This window comes from Pyrgilauda ruficollis, unplaced genomic scaffold, assembly GCF_017590135.1.
Source record: "Pyrgilauda ruficollis isolate IOZ18807 unplaced genomic scaffold, ASM1759013v1 scaffold28, whole genome shotgun sequence".
Lineage (NCBI taxonomy): Eukaryota > Metazoa > Chordata > Aves > Passeriformes > Passeridae > Pyrgilauda > Pyrgilauda ruficollis.
In genome coordinates this window covers 4,329,495-4,351,178 of record NW_024524155.1, presented here as the reverse complement: position 1 = coordinate 4,351,178, position 21,684 = coordinate 4,329,495, and the positions used below count along the sequence as shown (strand labels likewise).

The window sequence follows — 21,684 nt, the reverse complement described above, 5'->3', positions numbered from 1 at the left end:
CTGTGCTGGTACCACACTAGCACACAGACAGTGCCATGTTATGTGTTTTGGGAGCACCACTGATGTTACACAGCCTCAGCAATACAACACTACATCAGAGAGCTAGACTGGGTATAGAAGAAGGAAACACCACAGCTCTAATGGGGCACTCTTCAAGGCAAGCCTCATGGCTCAGTTCCTGAGCCACACACAGAAAAACAGGATAGCCTAATTGGGTGGCTCTCTGGAGGAGGAGGGCTAGTAGAGACCACATGCCAGCTAAAGAGCCAATGGGTTACAATAATTTTAAACAAAAGAGTCATCCAAAAAATCACTAATATTAAAGAGCTTCAGTGTATCAAATACAAATAGAATAGACTTTGAACCTTATAAACAACTATACAGAAAAGGGGTACTTCTTTTGTTGGCTCTGCCCCAAACGGGCAAAGACACAAATTCTCCTACACTGTGCTCATTTCCACAAGGAACGAAGTGGTTAATAGACACTATTAAGAAAAAGAGAGGAGGACAGAATAAAAACAGCCTACAACTACCCAGCAATGCTGTGAGATGGGAGTTGACATGGAGTGAGCTCCTGTGAGAGGACACAAAATTCTCACAAAACAGAGTATTATTGTGGGAGCACGGAAGGAGGGCTGGGGCCCAGGAGCTCCCAGACAACCAGAACACTGAGACACAAGCAAGGGATCAGATCTGACTGAATGGTCAATTCGGTATTCAAAGTTATCTCTCAGATGATACTCAATCCTAAGAAGGAACAGTCTTGGCAAGTGGCAGGGCTACATCATGATGTAACTTGTAATCCTGACACAATAGAGAAAGACAAACAAGGAGTCCTCAATCTGTGAAAGTTTTGAAGGATCACTTTGGGACATACATGCTGTCTTAGCAAAGGTACATACACACTTCAGAAAAAGGTATCACTGGTAGCCAACACAGCAGACTGAGTGATTCTAGACATAACAGTGATTGTCATTTAACCCAGAGAGCAAAACCTTGGCATTCTGGATGATAAGTATCCCAAGTGCTTTGGGAATTAAAGCCATATGCACTGTACTCAGTCAGTGATGCTGATGTCAACATTCTTTTAACTAATGGAAGCTTACAGGAACAACAAATTATTTAAAGAAGCTTCAAGAAATCACTACTGTTTACATGCTACAAAAAGTAACTCATCCCACTTAGTTCTAAACTGGCTGGAAAAGAGAAACAACAAAAGAGAAATGTTTTCCAGGCAGAAGATGCAATGCCTCCAGTGCTTTCACTGGAGGCTCACCTCATTAAAAATTAACTCCTCTTTCGGTCCAGTCTTTACCCTTCAGCTCCTTCTACCTTCCATTTCCCCTGCATCTATTTGTTCTTCAAAATACTTACTTCTGTGGATCCCAAGAAAGGGTGCTCTGAAGCACAAACAAACTGAATGCTCAGAACATCTTCCAAAGTATTTTAAGTCTACTGTAATGCTAGTAAACTACTCTGAGAAAACTGCTACGAAGTAGTAGTCCATCCCCAGGTACCATCTTTTCCCACTACGAAAGGTACCAACTCACAGGGGATAGAGCAGGAAAAGAGCTGCTAAGCCACTCACAGGAACCATCAATCCATAAGCTGCATTTGGTAGACAAAAGTGTAATAAAGGATATTGCCATGGAAAAAACTAATGAAATGGACAGTAAGGTAAACAAGTAGATGCACAGAGTGCAACAATGAAGTGTGAAGTGAGTGTTGGAGAGGGAAACCTCCCTGCAGTCAATCATACCTTCACATCCACGCTCAATCTGCCCACTGCGGTGCAGAGCATCATTGATAAGGTCAGGCAGACGCCCGTTCAGGTCTACAGATGCGAGACAGCCCTGAAATCCATCACGTGAGGCCACAAGCTTCGGGAGGTTGCTATACATGCCTTGAGCTAGGCCAGCAATGTAGAGATCACCTAGAGCAGAGAGGGGTAAATGTACAAGGAGGAGGAGGTTACACACCTTCTAGAGTCACTTTTCTTGCTACCAAACATGAATAAAGCAAAGTGAACACACATTCAGAACAAGTTAAAAAGAGAGCAACACATTGTGCAAGAAGTTATTTCTGCTTCCTTTACTACAAAAAAAACAAAACAAACCCAAAATCTAAACAACCAACCAAAACAAAAACAAAACCAAACACAGAACGCACCACAAAATCCTCTACATAATCCCAGTTCTCATTCCTACTTAACTAGGAAAAACTGAAAAATGACAATTCCTGAAAAAGCAAAATATGACAAGCTATTTGGCTACAATAAGTTGTCAAACAAAAAAGAGATAAATGAATTTGAAAGCCAAAAAGTGCAAACTCCAGATTTACTGTTCTGTAATGCATAGTTACTCCAAGATTTCTCCTGTTCACTAGTTCAGCCCTGCAAGAACAAAGAGGGAATATGTTAATCTTGTAGAGTTTACCTTTAAGATCCAGATTTTTGGCACCGTTGATAACCTGAGTGACCACCTTAGTGTCCACTTTTAAGCTGTGTGTGTTACTGTTATCTCTGGTAATGACAACATTGTGCCATTGGTTGTCATTCAGAGGACGATCACTGTTGCCTTTGATAACATTAGGTCCGTTTCCAAGGTCAAACACATAGTGTATATACCTGTAAATATAGCAAGAACTGGTTAATATTCTGGAAGAAATCCAGCATTGCTGAACCTTATTCTAGCCAGAGCTGTTAAATTAACTTTAAAAAGTCATGAAGGGAAATATCTCAGGGTTAGAAAGTTCTAATAAGCCAAAATATTAGCCACTGCTTTGAAAGAATATAGTTGTTTCCTTTCCACCAAAGTGTAAGGATTAGTACTTTGAGATGACAACATTTCAAATAATCAGATTCTAACCATAAAACATTCCTCCTTTTCACAAATACCTCTCAGAGCCACAAAAACACTGTCTGTGCATATAATTATATTTTTTAAATTGGTAATATTGATAAATGTACTGGGGAGCAACACTAGATATGCTTATTTGGGGCATATATTCCCCAAGTTAATTCTGAGTTTTGAATAACTCCCATAAGAAGTTAATTAGCAAACTCACTTGAAATATTGTACTAAAATTCTCATGAGATCCTAGACTTATTCAAACAGCTGAAAAACAATTAGCAAAGCTTTTGGCAAAAATAGAGACCCTAACAAAGACTGAAGTCATGGGAATGTTACCCTGAATTATTTATATAGTTCAAACACAGAAATCCACCTGAGGATGGAAGAGAAGTATTCTACTCACAAAAGGAAAAAGAATAAAAAAGACAACAAAATTCTACTCTCAACAGAGCACCAGGAGATCATGACTGTTCCTTTTTTTATTACTCAATGTCCCACTTACAGAAGTATGTGCAAAGCCAAAAACAAAACAGACTGAACTGAAATAAACAGGACTAATAAACTGTGGAAAACATGTCTACCATGACTAAATCAGAGATCAAAATTTGTTCAGCTAACAAAGGAATTTTTTTTATGAGCTATAGGTCTTCAGAAAAAAATACAGCAGCTCAAAAGGAAGCTGAGTTCGCTTTTCATCAAGCATCACCAGCAGAAGTACAAATTCAGCAGCCCATATGCTTTTCCTTTTTCCTTCACTGGAGATGGCAGAAAAACAAGTATTACAATGGAAAAAAAAGGGGGGGAGGGAGTGGGGAAAAAGAGACATACAGAGCCCTCAGCATATCTCCTCCTCTGTGCTAATCTGCGAGGTTGACACGACAAAACATTAGTCTAACTATGTCCCAACGACTTAAAATACTAATGTTGCACACTGTAAAAATGTCCCTTCCACAGCCACAGAAGGAAGTCAGTGATAAAATCAGGAGTCTTAGGCTTCAGTGTTGTCATTTAAACACTTTGTCTTACAGCTCAGCAGAGAAAACATAACTATCAGGTGAACTTCTCTTCATGTAAGTGTTTTAAGCTCACCTATAAGTAATTTATTTATAAATAAGCTGGTAGAAAACAACAGAAAGCCACTTACCCCTTGACTAGTTCAACTGCGATAAAGTCATTGCCATCACCACTGTTAAAGAGGATGAAACCATCAGCTGAGGTGGTCTTGAACTGAAAGAAGAGGTGCATGGATGTATAAGCCTGTAAGGTGGCCAAGCTCAAGTAGCTGCTCTTAGTCTTGAATGTCACAGGGTCAGCTATAATGTTGCGGAGCCCAAAGCGTGCCTTCAGCTCGCAGTAATCAATGTCCCCGTTCTTGCACAGGTCAATGTAGAGCATCCCGTTGAACATGAGGCTCTGCAGATGGCCGATGAAGCTGGAGGGGATGACGGAGATGTACCGCTTCTCCGTCATGATCCCTGTCTCGATGTTGTGGAACTCCAAGCGGGTATGATCACCAACCATTGTGCCTGAAGGACAGAAACAAGGAGGAATACTGGGGATCAGCAACAGGTTATATAGAGCCCTTCACACTCCAGTTTCCAGACTGATAGCAGAACTAAATCCTATCCAACCACTGTTCAGTAGCTTGCATAAGAAAGGATGTACAGAATCTTGGAGAAGAGGCTTGGTGGAGATGTGTGAGTCTAGCAGTTGCCAAAACCTGGCAGAAAAGACAGGCCCCTAAAGGGCCATGGGCAGCAAGCTCGGTCCTTTTCCCTGTGCTTCACAGACTTTGTCTGTGAACAGGATCAGGCATCTCCCTAAAAGCTGAGGGTGATCTATTTGATGCAGCAGACCATCTGCCAAACAACTCGAACACTTCTGAAGCAACTTTTCCAAGTGCATCTCCTGAAAGCACTTGTTAAACATAGATTAATATAAACAGAGCAGTGAGAGAAGTGACAACAGTCACAAAATTGCTGATATTTAGTCCTTTGTTCTCTCCTTGTGCCTGATGTTATTCCTCTTAGTTTAAGAGCATGGCAGGAGGGAAACACACAAAAATGCAACAGGTAAAAAGCCCTCCATCTATTTAAATAATCAACCTACCACTGGGGCTATTTACCGCATCATGACAAGACTTTAACCTCTCAAAATATCCAAGCTATTCAGTATACCAAATACTACTGTCAGACTCCTCATACAGCATATTTAAATGTTTCACTAAGTGTGCTAGGCACCAGTGCAGACACAGAACCCATACAGACAGATGAAATAGAACATTATGCTATAAAGACAAGTTGGGCAACATGAGAATGAAAACCCTTTCAGCCAATCTTATTTTAGCCCTCCATAGTTCTTCATTAAGGTAGTTTTCATTATTTGGTCACATGTGCAAGGTGTTTTTCTACATGGGCCTTGGTCCACTTTGTAAACAGGAATGAATGAAATAATAAGAACTTAAGTGTTTTCCTATCATTCACTGTACAACCACTATTCAAATTCTGCTACATATAAGCCATTATTTTTTCTCTCATGAAATTTTCTGCAGTTCTCATTGGGTTTATGGAGCATGGTGTTGGCTGTGTGGTGGCTGCAGGGCAGCCTTAGTGAGGAGAGGCCAGCGCTAGCCCATGCCTGAAATGGCCAGTTCCAAATGGCTCAAATCCACCCACCACAGGGCACAGCTGAGCCCCTTGGACAAGACAGCGGTACCTGGGAGAAAACATGTAAGAAAGGACATAATGCTACCCAAAAGAAAAAAAGGGGAAAAAAAAACAAAACAACTCAAACTCCTATGAACATCAAGGATTGAAAAGAGGGAGGGGGCATTTCAGGTGCCAGAGTGGAAATTCTCCATCATCCACAAAGAAGATCACAGTGGTACAGACAACTAGACTGCAACTCATGGAGTACTCTTGTGCTAGAGCAGGTGGGTATTTCCTGAAGGAACTGCAGACCCTGGAGAGTCCTACACTGGAGAAGGTTTTCCTGAAAGCCTATGGAGACCACCCATGATGGAGCACTTCATGAAGGACTGCATTCCATGGCTAGGACCCACACTGGAGCAGGACAGAAGTGTGAGGAGGAAGGAGTGTCAGAGACAAGCTGTTACATAAGAAACATTTTATTCATCAATTATTGAGCCCAGCCACCATTCTCCAATCCCCTTCTCTGCCTAATGGAGGCAGCTAGGAGAGGCCTGGAGGAGCAAATCTAATAAAAGAGGGTGGCAGACACTGTTCTATTTTCTTGTCTTTGTTTCTCACCATCCAACTCTAATTGGCAGTAAATTAAATTAATTTTCTGCAAGTCAAGTGTGATTTGTCCATAATTATAGTCACTGCACAGTCCTCTCTTTTAGAAGGTTTTCCAAAGAAAACAGCCACACTGCCTGTTGGTCCCTCTCATAACATTTTAACATGCTGGTAAAATTCACTAGGTTTAAAATCCAGAGGGAACAAAGATATTGAAACTCACACTAGTTTTGTGAAATTTGATGACTGGATAAAGACCGGAATAAATATTTCCAGTATGCTACAGACAGACAAAATTTAGCGACAGTATCTTGCTTGACTGCATCTGCTGGCAGCAAGCATATCTACACAACTCCCAACCAGTCACTGCAAGAGATATTTGTCAGTCATTGGGGTTATACCTAGGAATCACACTAATCACCATGGCTGAACCCAGAACAAACTCCTCCAATTCCCCTAGGTTATACCAAATGGGGCTTATAAGCTTTCTCGTATTCTGTGCTGTCTCGTGAAGTCTCCTAGCATTTCTCACCATAAGAGTTTCCAGGCATTAAAAGAAAAAAGAAAAAAAAAAAAAAAAAAAAAAAAAAATCCACACCAAAACAAAAACAAATCACCACCAAAAAAACACCAAAAAACCCCACCAAAAAACAGTAGTCCTTTCAAGACTTTACCTACAAGTTGTAACTGGGGTTTTTTTTTTCCTGTTGGGGATAGAACAAAACCTGAACACACTTATAAAGATGCGGATGACACATCCTGGCTTGTAGTGCAGAGTCAGATTATATGAACTGATGGTCATTTTCTTCCTTAGAGATTCTGGAAACTCTGAAATATTTCTAACTCACCTCTCACGGTCATGTACAAACTGCAGTTTTTCAGTTTATGCTTTGCTCAAATACGACCAAATTTTATTTCAAGACAGCAAGTAAACATAGGTTATTATAATTTTTTAGCTATCTACTTGAAATATGAAGAAAAAAATCTTATATGAAGCAATTCACGTTTTTCACTTATTCTAAGTTTTAACAGTGGATCTAATTGTGTACGCAATTGTACAAAGACCATGGAAAACTTCAGTCCAAGCAGACACAGCTGATCAAACTCAGCAGCAGCTGAAGGCAAAATTTCACAAATGTCACAAATTTCTGACTATTTAAAAAATCAACTGTCAGCACCAATGCAAATGTTTTTAAATCCTGAAACAGTTCTTTACCAGAACTAATATTATTTTAGTTTGAAAAACTGAAGTTTCCAGAAATTGAAATAGTACATGGGGAAATTTGTTTAGACAGCTTTCTCACTTCCACTACTGTGATCCTTACAGTTTCAGTGTTAAAAAGTTTATGTTTTTTCCAGACCAGAAGTGTATTTTCTTAAAATTATAAAAGACACTGAAAAAAAAAAAAATCCTGCTTCTTTACTTCAAAAAATTAGAACAATAAAACTAAGAGATGTCAGGTCTCAAAGGCAAGAAAACTCCTCCTTTTTTCTTTTACACTTAAAAAAATACAAGGCAATTGTAGCCTGCGTAAAAAAGTCAAGACTGGGGAATCTGGAGTACGCTGGGACAGGGAGCCCAAATATAGGGGGCATTAAAAATGTAGTGAGGGAGTTTGGAGGAGGTGAGCCCAGAATCTTAGAAAAGGTGAAAAATGAGAAAACTGGGGCTGGCTTAATTAAAAAAAATTAGTTCTAGAGGCAGTACTGTAGGAAGTCAGGAGTACTTCAGTGAAAATCTGCAAAGGACGTGGCAATACAAGATCAGAATCAGGACAGAGATGTAATTTCCTAGGAAATCATGGAGTGCAATCCAGTATTTTCTGATCTCATTAGCTATCAGCCCCAGCTGCAGAATTCACCTCTAGTTCCCCACTGTGCTCTATAGAGTTCTGTACTTACTACAGCAATCAGAAGCTCTCAAGTTCAAGTGGTAGCAGACAGAAAAAATTCCAGCCTCCACTGTGGTATTTGGGTGCTAGGAAGATGTCATAGAGAGGAATATATCTGCTGTATTTGTGTCACATCTGCCACTGATGCTCTGACATCTGTTCTGAGGTCAGGAGGAATGTGGGACAAAGGCTTTGCATTAAACAGTAAAATGCTGTCCAGAATTGGATTCTGGCTCTGCCTTAGATGTTCTACAGGAAACCAAGTCAGACACTTCATGACAAATTTTTCATAGGTGGTCATTAATTGTCTGCATCTAATTCCCCAAGAGGCAGGGTTGAACTAATTTACAGGATTTAATTTACAGATATGCTGAATCTTTCTAATGAAAACGACTAAAAGAACATGGCAAATTGGTACCAAATACATCCAACTTTATTCTGGTGCCTTGTTCCCAAACTTGTAAAATGGGAAAAACATGCCCATTCACTTCACATAACATAGACATGGGAATAAATCCAGTTAAAGCTTCTTAGTTCTGTACAAACATATTGATGAGTAGTCTACAACACACACACACAAAATAAAAAACTAAAAAATATATTTTTAAAAAATTCTAAATTTAGAGCAAAATTCAGCTGGTGTGCATTGTTCCAAACAAGCAATAAGAAGACAGAAATCAAACAGGCTGTTTATTTTTACTGGGGGCCTAATTTAGACTTCTGATCTATGCTTAAGACAGCAAGAATCCTGTGGAAAAATCTATGTGACCACACCACTGAAGACTGTTATCATCTGCCCAAGGAAGTGGGATGCAGATTGCACAAAAAATCTTAACTCTGGCTTTTCTGACTTCTGACTTTGCCATGATGGCATTCTTCTAACAGGTATTTTTAGCTGTAATGAATCTTTAATTATGTAATTCATATACATGTACATATGCGTATCCTATTTTAGTGCAGGATTGTATCATTATTATTTATAAACTCAGCTTCGTGAAAGACTTCCAGAACAGATGGCTTTGGGGGATCGATTCGGCAATGCAGAGAGTGCCACCTCGTGGTGCTTCCTAAAAAAAGCAGATCCAGAAGAATTGTTCTCAAATTTAGAAGTAATTGGGATGAAGTGTTTAAGTTCCCTCTTAAATAAAATTCATTTTTCCTATAAGCTAATTTTGACCAAGCCACCACCAAGGCTGATTTCCAGCAAGGAGAGGGAATGATTTTTCTTGCGTGTTTCTTGTTCTCTCTTGCAAAATCACAGCCTATATAGGACAGCGCATATTTATTTCAGAGAGAAACTTATTTCAAACCATTTTCCTGTTAGCCGACTTCTTTGGACCTATTTCAAATTTCTGGCTCCTGGCTTTCCAAATTATCTAAATTACCACAATATTTAAAATAATTCACATTCATACAGAAAAAAATACTTTTTCTTCAGAAATAGGTTATAGTGTTCTGGCACTATGTGTGTCAGCCCTTACTTCTAGTTGCATTCTGAATAGAAGCTACTCAGAAAATAGGATTTCAGCTTTTTGGCCAACCAGCATGGGTGTCAACTAACAATTCTACCTGCATCAGTTTTGTATCCAGGGTTCCTGGTTTTGTTTTTTATTTTTTTGTTTTCGTTTGGGGTTTTTTTGTTGGTGGTTGTTGTTGGGTTTTTTTTATCATCAGCCTCCAGACTGCTGAACTTTTTCTCAAAAGCTCAGTTCCTAAAGTTATATACAAATATGAGAATTTCAGACCTTCAAAAGAAAAGAAATATAGGTTTCTGGCTCATGCAATCATGGAGAAATGGACATGAAAAGTATAATCTCTAAAATTCTGCAATTAAAAAAGGGTCAATCTGGAGTACTTGGATCATTTCAATACAAATCTTCACCTGGGACACACCAACTTTCCTGACTGATCGTCTCTTTCCTCCCTTGAACTACATTTCTCTGCAAAAAGAAGTAGGAGCTCAAAAAGCTGTCCGAAAATGCAGATTTTTTTTTTTTTTTTTTTTTAAAAACCAAGGAGGAAAAAAAAGAGGACTGACATGCTTTGTCAAGCCAGGATCCTCCCTAACTCTAAATCAAAGCTGAGACAACTGCTTTATTTACTTTTTCTTCTGGATGGCCCTGAACCACGCACACAAGAACTTGGGAAATAAAATTTAAAAAAAAAAAAAAAAAACAAACCCCACCCAACAAGAACCTACAATATACTTTAGATATAGCTGAAATCATACCAAAAAAAAAAAAAAAAAAAAAAAAAAAACACCACTGAAAATGAGCAGCAGAGACATAAATCTGTGCACTGTAACACATGTACTTCATGCAGGTTTATCATCAAGAAAAAGTTTGTGCAGAGGAAGAGTCCAGAGAGCCTTGGCCTTGATTCCACAGCATTGGAAACCATCACATGTGCAACTCAGGAATGGAGTGTGTTCAGCCTACCTCAGAAAGAGCCTGTGGACCAAGAAAAACTTCTGCTGAGCCCTCTACAGTCTGAGATAAGTGCAAGCTTATCTGTCCCCTAAACCTGTATCTCAGATCATTACAGTTGTCACAGAAATTTCTGGTGCTGGCTAAGAAGTTCCTCAGACTTGAACATTAATTTTCAACATTGCAACACTAAATAATACATGATTGGTAACAGGAAGGGTGGGGGGAGAGATACACAGAACAGGGAGAAGGAGCATAATGGCAAAGACTATGAAGAGATACAGTGATCAAAAAGCACTGACACACCACACTTACCCTCAGCAACATCATCATCCACGATGAGCTTGAGGCTCTTTCCTCGCCGCACCACCCGGACAGTGTGCCACTCGTTGTCATTGAGTTTCTGCCCAGCATAAAGAGTTTCAGGTCCTTTGCCTGGGAAGGGTGATAGGTGCAGCAATTAAAGCCAGACCCACAATTCATTTAGTACTTTCTCAATGGGAAAAGTCCTGAAAATCAACTTGGTGTGATACAGACCAGTAGAGTGCACAGGTGTATAACAACCTCTAACCAGCCCTCACATCTACACTTCCCAGCCCAGGGAATCACAAACCCTTCCACTCAGATGCTTCCCTCCACAGAGCCCTAAAGTCACATGCATTTAAAAAGGGTAGAAATCTCTCTTGTGCTCTGGTACAAATTTCCAAACATCAGGCTGCACAGCACACTACAGTAACAGGGAAACAAGTTGATGACTGAAATGTCTCAAAGGGGATCCATTACAGTAGCATTTTGCTCTCCTAATAATCTGGATTTACAACATCCCCAAGGTACTTGGGATTCTTTTCAAAGTTAAACACACTGGTCTTTCAACACTTCAGTATCAAACACCAGGTTGGTTTCAGTCTCAAAAAAACAAAAAAAAAACCCAAAAACAAAATCTCCACAAGCCCCCCAAAAAAGCAATAGAAACCCATCACAGAACTTCATCCCCCACCTTCATAAATAATTTTTAAAAAAAAAATTATAATCTCAAAGAAAACTATTCACCAACCTTGCTGATTGCTTTAAGGTTCTTTGGCAAAGCAGCCTAGATTTGAGGTGCTTACTTCACCCCTTCGATTACAGTCAAAAGAGAAAGAGGAGCCATGTCTTCTCCAAAAGGTTATACCACAGTTGCCCTTGCAAACAATGCTCCTGGGAAGACAGCATTAGTGCTACCCATATTTGTCTACTTTTGCTCACCCATCACAGCTGACAGGCAATTACTTAAAAAATTAATTGTTCAGATTACAGACCGGAACGCCTCACTCATGTCAAATGGTAAGTGAAATTGAATAATGGTGTGTGCTAAATTAAAAGCATCTATCTCATTTCAGTACAGTACTAAAGTGAGGGAGTTTTGATCCAGGTATACCAGAAAATAGAGAATGAGCACAGCCAAACTTGTTGCACACTGGTCTGGACCCACTGCCCAAACTGGCAAAAGGGAAACCCAAGAAGAAAAAAAAAAAAAAAAAAAAGGGATAGGGACAATGAGGTACTACTACTGCACTGGTGAAACTAATTTCAGACAGTCCACAGCCCACAGGATGCACAGTCCCTAATGAGCAGCATTACTGTAATTGCTTCTCACCAAAGAAGGAACATGGGCAAAGAAGGTGGTGTCTCATTCAGCTAGGATTCTATCTGTAGTGCAGGAATTCTTCAGAAGAAGACCAAAGCAAAACAAATATTTCATTACTCTTTTTAAAAAATTAATGCAGTTCATGCTAATAGAAAAAGGAGATTAATACCTTTTTCAAATAAAGACCACTGCCAGCCAATTTTACCATATAATAAGATGAAAAAAAAAAATTTCTAGTGACCTGAAAGAGAAGCATTCTTGGATTAAAAGGATGGGAAGCCACATATTGAAGTTGCAGAGACTATCTCTTTAGCAGGAGAAACACATAACTTCTGCTGTCCCTCATCCATGTGCCAAAGTCACATATCATATGCGTAAATCCAGCTGAACAAGGCAGCTAGATCATGGCCAGAAAGTTTAAGTTTTTTGGCATCAGACAAGCAAAACTTTAAGAATCCAAGAAAGTTGTGCTACATTTACATCAGTAAGTACATTTTATCCTAAAGCAGAATTCACAAAATTATGTGCCTCTCTGGATAGACAGCGAAATTATTGTCTACATCAAAATATACAGCATCAGTTACTATAGTTCTACACAGCCACTTCCCAGAAGATAAAGGAGGCCACTTAGAACTGTGTGTTTATATGACACCATCTGAAAGCAAGGGAAAGGGGGAGGGGTGGCAAATGCTTTCTAAAAACCCCAGTCTTTTCACATACCCATTAGAGCTCTGGAGGGCTCAGCCAAGAGAAACAGTCAGGTGTGCTGGAGTCTGCTCATTGACAATGCAATGCTTTCTATGCAACAGCTCTGTGTCCAGCATGGTTGAGTAACTCAGTTGCTGTTCTTCTAGTTCCCATTTTTCAACCCTAGCCTGACAAAAGAGGGATCAGCTAAAACAGCCTAGGGTTTGGCTTTTCATGATGCCCCCTGTAACACTTTCAAAACAAAACTGTGACACCAACAGAAGCTATATGAATATATTCTTAGAAAATACAGCTTGACCAGCTCACAAATAAATGAATAAAAAGTTGCAGCATTCCCACATTTTCCAAATTAATAAGGCTGTCTACTTAGAAGCAATTGGTTAATAGCTTGGGCTAAAATTTTGAAAATTAAGTGCTGCAGATATGAATTACTTTATCATTTAAGTCCATGGTTTGATCAGCCAATTTTATATTTGATCAGTAAAAACCAAGAAAAAAGTTTCAATACTTCAGTTCACTTACCACCCTCCCTTTTGCAAAAATGGGCATCGGCTTCTTTTAGCAGGGTTACCCAAATAACACTACATACAAAAATTCAGTACGTGATCATGCTTAAGAGCATTCAGATATGTTTTTAAAACCAAACTGATCTTAAAAGAAAGCATTAAACAAATGTTATTTTACTCTATTCAAACTGGTTTATTTTCAAATGTTTTCAAGACATTTATGCAGCAGTGAGCTGACCGAAAGAACAGCAAAACTGTGTCCCCATTTTTCAACTGACAGTGTGCAAATAAATTGCTGCTCTTTATATAAGCTCCCACTGAATTCTAAGTAGTTCCAAGACCTGTGTATGCAGGGACTTTCACATCTGGATACCAAAATTCATTTCATTGAGCACGATTACTACATATGCCATTACTGCACAGAAATTTACATGTGATAAATTTTTAAACAAGGACTTGAAGATTCCAAATCCAATAGTTGCTTATGCTGGGGAAAACAGAAAGGACATGTGCCACCATAATGCTGTCCCTAAGAACAACCTCCTGCCAGGTTTTTCTGTGGTCTCATGTTTTGCAGTTTTATGTTTTTTCCACCTTTCAAGCTACCTGAACCTACATCATCCTTCAAAAAGGACAATGAAGGAAAAGGCATATGAGGAAACAAAACAGAAGATCAAATGGACAGAGAAAGAAATCTAGAGATTTGTATCTTCCCTTTGTATAACATTATTTTATGATAAAAGACAAGAAAAGGCAAACAAGGAGCTCCTGTAGCAATGAACAGCACACCTGGAAACATTTTGTATTTATAATACTTTGGGCCACTGGGCATTAGGTAATTTTGACAATTTATTTCTTTTTATGCATGAAAAGAGGAAAAGACAACAGTAAACAGAACAAGAAAGTTTTACCGTTGCAATAATGTAGCAGTTAAGCTGACAGACCCTCACTCCTGTTTGCGTCTCGGATTGTCTTGGTCATTCCCTCTCCTTTCCTAATGCTGTCTGAGGGACTGTGTATCATATGGAACTGATCACCAAATTTCATTTTCCAACTCAAATGAGGCAGGCTAGTGAAAATTCTTTTTACGCTTTGCAGTGGCAAATACTACTTAATCAGAAGCAAAAATATCTGTTTCTCAGCCATCCCCAAATTCTGGACATGAGTTCAGCTGCAGGCTTCTTGAGCAAATATTACTTGATTCAACCACAGCGACTCCTTCTCATTCTCCCATGAATTCTCCAACTACTCAAACTTTTATGCATATTGTCCATAAAAAAAAAAAAAAAATTAGTATATGCTCTCATACATGGAAGAACTCCATCCAATCTGCCCAAAGTGTCCCAAACATTATCTCTGTATCAAAGGTGCACTGCTCCTAATTAATAGCTTTGCTCAAATAAACTATATAAAAATGCCAAGAATACACATGCCAAGGTATAAAGAATCAAAAAGCAAATCACGCCCTCTAAAAATGCCAAGTTGTTTTCCATGTGCTCCCCAAGAACTCGCTTGTTCAGAACAAACAGCTGGTCAGAGGCATGCAGTTCTGACAATACCTCTGAAAATGCACTTCTTATTCACCCTCAGAGGTTAACAGCACATGGAAATTTCCTCTATGAGGTAAAGGGGAAAGAGGGTTAATCCCCTCTGCAGTTTCTCACAAGTGGATCAAAAAGTGTGCTTTTACGTTGGTGCAGGCTGTCATCACCTGATCCATTTATAAGATTAACATGACTTGCATGAAACCAGGTTATCTTCACCACTGCATATCCTATCCAACACTAGAGAAGTGGAACATTGAAGTCTACAGAAAGCCACAAGAGCTGAACAGAAGGGATGTTGTCACACTGACGAGAATGGACAAGGTGCTTCCCTCAGTACAATTACAATGATAAATAATTCTACCGTGATACTAATGCTTTTCAAAGAAGACCCTCAGTAATGATAAGATTTTCTCTGCTTTTACTTTTTCACTAAAATCCTTAGCTACCACCTCAGTAATGATAAGGAAGAAAAAGATGGAAAAAAAAGAAAAAGATGGAAAAAAGATGAAAAAGGTGGAAAGATGAGTTTTTGTGTCTCTTTTACACAGGGCAACATCCTGTCAGAATGCTATTAGCATATTAGCATTCCAAGAAAAGGAGGGGCAGTTTCTTTGCTCCCCTCTTTTTTTTCCATTTGTGATGGAGGAGGGGCATTGGTTGTTTTTACTTACACCTTTAAACAATGACCAGAGAAGTTGTGGTTTGCTGTATCAAATGTGTACACAGAGATTTGTGAAATGTGACAACGAATCACAAGACCTCAATTAGGAAGAAATGGGTGCAAGAACAAAGATGCTGACAATTTTTCACACACCTTTGTGGCTTCCTGATGTCAGTAAGTTCCTACAAAGCACAGGTCAAATATCAAAACACAATAATGGCTCAAAAGCAGAGCTAGCAACTGCTCTGAAAATCTTCAATAACTCTCAATCTTGGTTACATATAAACCACCAGTGTAAATATTATTCTTTCTTTCAGGGAGCACTAGTATGGACAAAGTGGTTTAGGATGGTCTTTTCTTTCACTAGGATTTGCTGTTCAACACCAGGAGCATTGTTAACTGCTAAGAAACAAGTGGCAACCCCAGACTGTACCTTGCAGATATTTATCTAGATATCCCAGTCAAATCAACCTATATTCTCATAAACACACACTTGTTTTGCTCATATACAGGCTTTAGAATTCCTCTTTTCAAGAAAATGTTGGCTGCCAACAAGGAACAAGCAGTTGCACTCCCCCTACAGATACTCAGTATCTTCACTGGGGACCTTACCTGCAGCAGTCTTTCCACTTCCTCAAAGAGCAGGATCATGTCCATGTACTACCCCACAAGTTAAAAAAAACATAGCATGCACTTAAAAAACAACTTTTCTGTGAGGCATGCTAAAAACTGTTATGTTTACAGCTTCACACAGTGGCTTTACTGTGAAAAGTCAATAAAGTTGAGATGACTTACATCAGCCTATTCAGAAGCAAAGTTTAATTATTTATATCCATTCAGCAGTAAAAAGCACATACACAAAGTCATTTAAACATCCACAGAGTCAATTAGCCTCACAAGTGCAGGTAATAATTCCTTGAAACACCCAGACTAATCAAGTGCAGTGAATTAGCTCAGCAACTAATTGAAAACTAGCAAGACCATCCTACTAGATCTCTCAAACATACCCCCATCTCCATATAAACATGGCACAAAATAAGCAAGGTTCAATTATTTTGTATAAAATGTATTTTAATTTTTTAAAACCCTTATTAAAAAATAAATAAACAACAAAACCAATCCCAACAAAACACAACACAGTTCCTTGCTGTAAATGCAAATGTATGCTATAAATACATATAGCCCTATACTGAATAACAGTGATTTTCACTGCTGACACCCTGGCCAATAGCTGTAATAAGGTTAAGCACAGATTCAGGCAGCATTCAACACAGTTGCAGCTTTTTCATAAAGCTCTGAAACAAAACTTAGTGCAGAAATTAAGATGCACGTCTTTCAGCTGACATGAATATAACTTGTGATTAAGAACAGGGAGATAATTTGATTGCAATATATCATACAGGTCACACATGGCACAAACTGCTGTTATATGGAGGTTTTTCCATCAAAGTGAGCAGGTTATGCTCCTTGTTTACTTCAATTTCACTGCTGCTGAATTTTAATGCTTTAGAAACTACATAGTGTATCAAGAGCAAAATAACTTTTAACAGAAAAATGTTCATGTTAATAGAAACCTGATCCCCTCAAAAGGATTTAAATAGGAGTTTTAATGAAAGGATATTTCATTTCATCCAAAAAATTATTCTGATTTAGAAAACATCCAAAACATTTTAATTTCAAGCTAAATGAAAAAAAAATCCACTGTTTAAAAATAAAATTAGCCATTATTATCTATTCAAGATAATCTTAATTTTTAACAGCACTAGATGTTTTCCCATTTTTACTGAGTGAGCTTTTTCCACTTTTAAGGAAAAGGATATTATTTTATATTCACAATCAGGGAGGAGGTCAAAAAAGGACACAAAAGTACGTAAAATAATCTCAAGTATTCATGCTTTTAAAATTAAGAATTACAAGAGTTTAATTAAATTAACTTCAAAGTGATTTCAGTCACACTGACTCCAAGTTTTCTTTCAGATAAGGCTGTCATATGAACCACTTCACATCTGCCTAATGCCTTAAACTGCTGTCCCTAACAGATCAGGGCAACAAAAGCTTCAGCGCTGGTACACTGAGGAACATAGAAGCTGCTATACTGTGACTCATGTACAACTTGCCTGAGAAATTATTTGTACACAGTAGATTTTCACAGAGCGAAGCTCAAGACTACTCCTGGTTAAGTGGGGCAGCCAGGCACTCACAGGAGCGCATCTACCGCAGGGAGCACCGCTAGAGGGAAACCACATTCACTGAAGCTGCTGCTTAGACAGTGTTACCTGAGTACAAAGGAGTTACAGTACTCAATGCCGATTTCCAGAGGTACACCCGCTGATATATTTTGCTTTGAAGATTACTCCACCCCAGCAATTAATAAAAACAACTCTAGAACTTAAACCCAGTTTTGCCTCCATAATAGCAACTACCCGTTGATTTCAGGTATGTTTGTTTAATGGGTGTAATCTGCCACCCAAGAAATGAGTATATGCAGAAATTACAAACATGCAGAACCTCATGAAGTTTTCCCATAAGAGAGAGTTTTAAAGTAACCATTATAGCAACAATTATGCATAGTCTTTAGTACCCCACAGCAGTAATAAAGAGAAGACATTTTATTTAAAAGAAGCTTTACATTTTATTAGCTTTCCAGTGATGCAGTAAAATCAAAGCAAGATGCAGAAGTGAAAAAGTTCGAGATTTAATTCTTCTCTTCACTCCTGTGTAGATGCAATAATAGAGATATCAAACCCAAACAGCTTCACACTAATCCCATTGATGTATCTTACTTGAAGAATAGATAGACTGTGTTACCAACACTAAGACCACTGAAGTTTCTCTTCCTGTTTAGTTTTAAATCTCTCCATAAATACTACAAAGCAAGTGGATTAATCATGATGATAATGGGAAAATGATACTGTGATGAAGCTGAGACAACTGGAGTGAGCCATATTCATTATACAGACACACATATAGCAGCAATGAAATAATAATAATTTGACTGCTAACTGCCTGGATGAGATTCAAACCACTTAGAGGGGAAAAAATTGTGAATCAAATGTATGAGTCTTTACACCAAGAATCGACCCCTCTCCCTTACACTCCTCAAAGGTCTGTGCTTTTGCTATGTTCCTAAGTAACAGGAAGAAGCAGGCTGGAAAAGCTCACATCATCCCATTTTGTGAGTGTTCCCATGCTCTAACTGCCTCTATTACTTAATTTGAAAGGATTATTTGAATTTTGGAATGATATGATTATTAATGCAGAGGGTAGGGTTTGTGTCTTTGAATAGTATTATAGCAGCAACTTCTCATCTAAATCTGCAAAGCAAGGAGATCAGAAAGATGGATGAATCACACAGTACATGGCAATACAGCACCTCATGGTAATTGCACATGTGTCTTTCAGAAAAGGATCCTAGACCACTTCCTAACAATAGGACAGCATCTTTGTCCCCCTCTTTCAGAACATAGAACATAATACCAAAGAAAGGGTCTCCTCTTCCCAAAGGCACATTTGGCAGTTGAACAGAGAAACAAAGCTGAGTCAGAGAAACAAAAAAGCTCCTTGAAGCTCCAGTCCCAAATATTGCATTAAAGGTTTTTTTACTCTTTTTTTTTTTTAATGATGTTTAGAACACACTGCTCAGTCCTCACCAACAGCATAGCATTAGGACAGAAGACAGCCCTGGCACCAACACTTCTTCATCCAGACATGAAGGGTAAAGAACAATATCATCACATGTTCAAAGAACCTAAACATTTCTCTCAGTTAAAGTACCTCTCCCTGTGGCACCTGGGTGCCTGAGGTGTTACAAAGGCACACAGAGTTACACCTTCATTGCTGCTAGGAGTATGATATTAACTAGCTTCAGCCTCCCTCTGAGAGCATAACAGCATCACAGAAATTATGTCCAACAGATTATAGAGCCAGCAGGATTCCTGTCTTCCGCAGGGGGTACAAAATGCTGCATATGCCCTTTAGGTATAGCTCTCTTTTTACTACCTCCATTCTGAAGGGTGTCACTCTTTTTTTAATGATCTTTGGAGCTTTTATCTTGCATATTAACCAGTATGTATAAGTCTACTGGGAATGCCAGGTGTCTTGGTAGGGGGAACATCAAAATGCATAGAAATCATACTATTAATAAGTACAAACAACAACCAAAATCTGCAAGTGGAGATCCTTTGTTTCAGATATTATAGGCAAACAATGTATGTATAACTGGTAATGCATATTGGTCCTCCCTGCCTGAAGTGAGAAGGATGATAAGTGGTACTTGGACCTAACATGGAAGAGTCTTTTTATTTCACATAAGGAGCTACTGAGGAAAGATCAAATGCTTCTGGAAAGCTGAGGGATCAGTAGTGCAGACTGGAATGTTTAATGCTAAAGGCATTTAAAAGCTTACTCACCTCAAAGAGTGGCTTTCACAGGGAACAGAATAGAGACCTCAGTTGCTGTTACTTTCTGAAGAGTCATTGACTATTCTCCCATTTCTTAAATAGGAATTGTTAGCACAAGATAGTGACCATAGAGCAACACAGATTACACTATTTTCCTGATATTTAATAACTACAGCATTGGTATATTTTTTACCTATATAGATAAACCACATTTCCAGGTTATATTGCAGAAAACAAGTACAATCCAATAAAACCACTTAATGGGGAAGTTCTACTGAATCTACCTATACACAGAGTAGAGACATAGAAGACTGTCTCCAAATGCCCCCTTATCCTTTCTCTTCTTGAGCTGCAAGTTAAATACTTCCTTATGGTTGCCATCCTCTAAACTTTTCATTTTCTTAGTATTTGCAGAATTCCTTATTTATCCAGGACACTACAACACTAACACCACCTCAAATTTTTAGGAGGCAGAATGTGGACAGAGTTGTGTTGCCAGCAAAAGCTTGGACCCTCTTGCCTAGCTGCAAATAATTTGTTTAATGACACTTAAGCCTTCTATTTCCAAAAACGTTTCAGCAGTAGTCAGAATGCTTGCTCCCAAAAGAATTGGGACCCTGCTAGCAGTGATAGTAACAAGATCAGTATCCACTGAGGAAAATCTTCCTCAGGTGCTTTACAGACACCACCAATCTCCAGTCTCCTGATTGCACTGACTGCTTCCTACCTAAACGGAGAAACCCAGATGAGAAAGACAAGTGGTATGTAGATCTACAGGCAAGAGCCTCCTTATTTAGCTTAAGGAGCTACCAAGGAAGGATCAGAGGCTTCTGGAAAGCTGAGGGATCAGATGTGCAGACTGCAAATATCGAGAACTCCTTTGAAATTCAGATTTTAAAAGTCACAGCTTTCATGTCAGCTAAGGAGCCTGTAAAGGAAAAAAATGCCCTGGGAGAAGAAGAGGGAATTATAAAGTTAAGCACAAAACTTTAAACATATCCATGTCTCTCTGTCCTCAGTGCTCCCAATAGCAGACAACGTAGGATCCAAACTGATGCCATCCCTCTTCTCAAGAGGATGCCATACCTCTTGAGTCACTCCATTTCAAATGCATAAAAATCCTCTATGCTTCATATAACATCTACATGTAATCCTAATATTGTTAAAATTAGATAGGGGTACACCAGGTAATTAATTGTAAGGAGTCATCCTAAAGCAGCAACATACCAGGAGAAAGAGATAAGACAAACAAAGCAGATCTCTTCCCACAGGAAGTAGACTTAGTCCTGGAGAGGTACCACCAGGATTTGGGGAACTTCTTTTGCTGCCCAACACAGAGAAAAGTTAATGATCCCTTTAAAAAGGCCGCAGATCTGACAGCAACATCAGTGTACAAACCATGCACTGAACACAAAAAAGGAAAGTGGTGACTTTACAGACCCTGAGCTCAGCTGACATCTGTGCATCTTCATCAGCCATCTTGGTTACAATCAAGGTTTATGAGTCCATGTGTATCACATTTAAAATTGTAGGAAATGAAAAAAAAATCTAGTTGTATTGGGATTACGCATATTAGTTCAAGCTCTTTCAAAGACAATTTAAGCAATAAGGTTTCTTGACTATCAAGTAATAGTATATATGCTGACTCTGGCTAAGTTGTAAAAACTGTAGAATTTGCCTAATGGCATAAGCTGGTCACAAACATCTCTCTATAACATCTAACTCTTTGCATTTCCCATACAAAGCTTAGTGATGAGCATACTTGGTTTTCCCCTGCAAGTTTGAAAAGGCATTGGAGAAAAGGTTAA

General features: G+C 38.8%; 1 protein-coding gene across 4 annotated transcripts in view; it reads right to left on the bottom strand.

The window, feature by feature from the left end:
- Positions 1 to 21,684, bottom strand: part of NRXN3 (neurexin 3) — a 914,575-nt gene that overhangs the window by 531,174 nt on the left and 361,717 nt on the right. For all 4 annotated transcript variants that reach the window (XM_041471885.1, XM_041471888.1, XM_041471886.1 and 1 more), the window contains 4 exons: positions 10,743 to 10,862; positions 3,997 to 4,378; positions 2,436 to 2,626; positions 1,760 to 1,933 (listed from right to left, as the gene is read on the bottom strand). In XM_041471885.1, the coding sequence (XP_041327819.1) occupies positions 1,760 to 1,933; positions 2,436 to 2,626; positions 3,997 to 4,378; positions 10,743 to 10,862 (867 nt within the window). The remainder of the gene's footprint in view (positions 1 to 1,759; positions 1,934 to 2,435; positions 2,627 to 3,996; positions 4,379 to 10,742; positions 10,863 to 21,684) is intronic.